A 2793-nucleotide genomic window follows, 5' to 3' on the forward strand; every position below is an offset into this window, starting at 1 on the left:
ATACTACAACAAATCATTAATTTAGTCATTCTCAAATACAAACCGTCCGTCCCGTATCCGGATGGCACTGAAAACAGTAGAACAACAAAAAGGGTTTGCTAAAATAATAAAGAAACGACCTCAATCGAATCGAACGTTAAGTTCACCGAAAAAGGACATAATTGGCCTTCCAGAACGCTTCCAATTCAGGGTGACCGCACTAAGTTAAGCATGCACACATACGCACACCCGCCGTACACTCCAATTCCGCGTTCCGTTCATTCTTCGACATTACCATCCTCTCCGAATGCATACTCATAAGTCTGATATCCAGTCGGTGCCCACCTGCTGCCGGAGGGATGGCGTTTAAAATGGTTGAGAAAAGGCCGGGTGGGAGGAAAGGGAAAACACAGTCTCGTTCATTGCCTAGTTCCGGTAGTTCGGTATCGGTAACTTTCACTACACACTAAAAAACAGAATTTAAAAGTAAACCCCTAGAACCGATAGAGCTCGTGAGTGTTAGCCATTCGGCATTCGCTCCTGCGCCTTCGTATCTCCGCGGCCTGTTGGTGGCCATCTCAACGTTCTACTTTTTGCCCGTACGCTTCGGCTCCTCGTCATCGCTGTGTTCTTCCTGCAGCAGCAGCGAATCCGGGTGCCGCACGGCGCTCGCCTTCTTGTTGGTGCCCCGCTGCCAGGTGAAGACGCGCGCCAGCTGGGCGAACTTTTTCCTGGAAACCTTCCCCATGTGGCGCAGCCGCTCCTTGAACGCGGCATCGTCCTGTACCTTACCTTGGTGGTCCTTTTCGAGCGTGGACAGAAACTCCTGATTCCACCGTAGCTCCGCCATAAACTCCTCGTTCTGCAGCATCATCGCAAACTGTTCGTCACCGAGATCGAACTCGGTGCTACGGTAGGTACCGTCGGGACCGATCGTACCCCCAGCCCCGGGCGTTCCGCCGAGTCGCAGAAACGTCGCTGGTAACGGTCCGACCAGTGGTGGGTTCCAGCGGCGACTGGCCGCCGCCGTCGCCGATGATCGTTCGCCTTGGGCCGCTTCGACTGCCGGCGGTCCACCGACCGGCTGGTGCATTCTGGGACTATTCGTGGCACTGCCGGCAACAACTCGGGCTCCAGCACCGCCGACCGCCGTGGTAGGTTTGCGTACTTTTGGCGAAGCGCCCAGCTGTTGCGCAATCGAGCTGGCGGCCGTTGCGTTTGGTGAGGTGCTAAGAAATCGCTCCGCACCGGTGGAGTCGCCACCGGAAAGATCCAGTAGCGGCGGTTCGCCCTGATTGCTGTGTTTCGGACCGCTCCCATCAGTCTCCAGTTCGTTGCGCAACTTTTCGTTCTAAAAATATATAACAGAAGCGACATGTAGCTGGGTGTCCAGCCCCCGGATCGGGCCCGGAAGGGATTACCTGATTGTCGGTGCTCATGGCCAGCAGCTGATCGATGGTGGCATCGACAGCCCCCTGATTGGCACGCAGCACGGCCTCGATCACATCGCGATCCATGTCCGGAAACATATTCTTAAAGTCGGACATGGCCTGCGAAAATTCCAGCTGCATCGTCGAAGCCATCGTTGCACCTCTTCTCTTCTGTTTGCCCTTTTTGACCTCACACAAACCACCACCACACGGCAGGAAGCCAATGAACTTTGCTATTCACACCGCGGCGGACAGATTGCAATTAATTCGACACTCCGTAGCACTGTTTGCGCACCATGGTTGGCACTCGCCGAAAAGGCGTCACCGAGGATTGCGGGACTTTAGTTCCCCGCGCGACCGAAACACTAGGGATTTGCGGAAACAAACCCGATCGCCCACACGACAACTTGGAAAGGGGTTGGAGCAAAATCACGAGTCACACCACACAACGCAAACAAAAAACCACATTCAAACAATGGTCAACACTGCGCACCGTTTTCGTTTGCTTCTCCTAGTGACCCCTGCTAAACGTCAACAACTGGGCCAAATTTGTGGCAAGGCGAATAAAAAGGATATCACACAGAGTATTCGCGAAAGTATGACCCTATTGCACCAAAAACTATCCTTGTTGCGTTTTGCGAAATGACTTTTAATAACTTTATTTGTGTTTTGCGTTTTGACTGACTGACTGATTGAGTGAGTGAACGAACGCAGCCGTGTCTGCGTACTGTGTGTGATTTTCAAAAATCTCCGAAGTAAAACGCACTCAGCCCACGTGAAAACCGTTACACTTCATCACTTCAGCAGAATCTCCTGGAAACAGGACTTTTTGTACGACCTTTTGATTTGATTTCAGCGCAAATAAACAACAGACAACGGGAGTTCGCGAAAATTCTGCTCCCTGTTTAGATTAAGTGGCTTATTGAGGTCATTAACACTTTCCAAAACATCTCGCCGCATGAGCCGTCGCGTAATCTGTGCAGCAGGCCCGAATGACTACGTTGCTACTCATGCGAAAAGAGGAGAAGTGTGAACGGTTGGCGCGATTTCCCTGGAACCGGTGTGATAACGGTTGTAGAAAATTCGAATTATCACGCCGGGCACGATGCGTAATTAATATAGCGCGCCAGCCACAGGGCCATCAATTTTGTGAAATTCCACATTTTTTACACACTCTGCCGAGCCGACTACTGATAAGATTAGAACGAATTATGCCTGCCAGTGGATTACACAGTGCCAGTTCTATCGCATCCCAACCGAAAGAAGCCGAATACCGAGCGGATTTTCATTCCCCAGCGCGCCCACTTGAGCCACTGCAGAGCAACAACCTTGGCCGATGGCTCCGAGGCTGCGCATCCGGTTGAAAACCGGACCGAACCGGGTC

The 2793-nt window shown here is 52.2% G+C and overlaps 1 protein-coding gene across 1 annotated transcript; it reads right to left on the bottom strand.

Annotated features, from left to right (window-relative positions):
* Positions 1–564: 564 nt before the first annotated feature.
* Positions 565–1588, bottom strand: LOC128268983 (CUE domain-containing protein 1). The gene is made up of 2 exons (XM_053006307.1): positions 1401–1588; positions 565–1330 (listed from the first exon to the last, which is right to left on the bottom strand). Exons 1-2 carry the CDS (start codon positions 1560–1562, stop codon positions 566–568), a joined length of 927 nt encoding a protein of 308 aa, XP_052862267.1. The 5' UTR covers positions 1563–1588; the 3' UTR covers position 565.
* Positions 1589–2793: the final 1205 nt, after the last annotated feature.

Source organism: Anopheles cruzii, chromosome 2, assembly GCF_943734635.1.
Source record: "Anopheles cruzii chromosome 2, idAnoCruzAS_RS32_06, whole genome shotgun sequence".
NCBI lineage: Eukaryota > Metazoa > Arthropoda > Insecta > Diptera > Culicidae > Anopheles > Anopheles cruzii.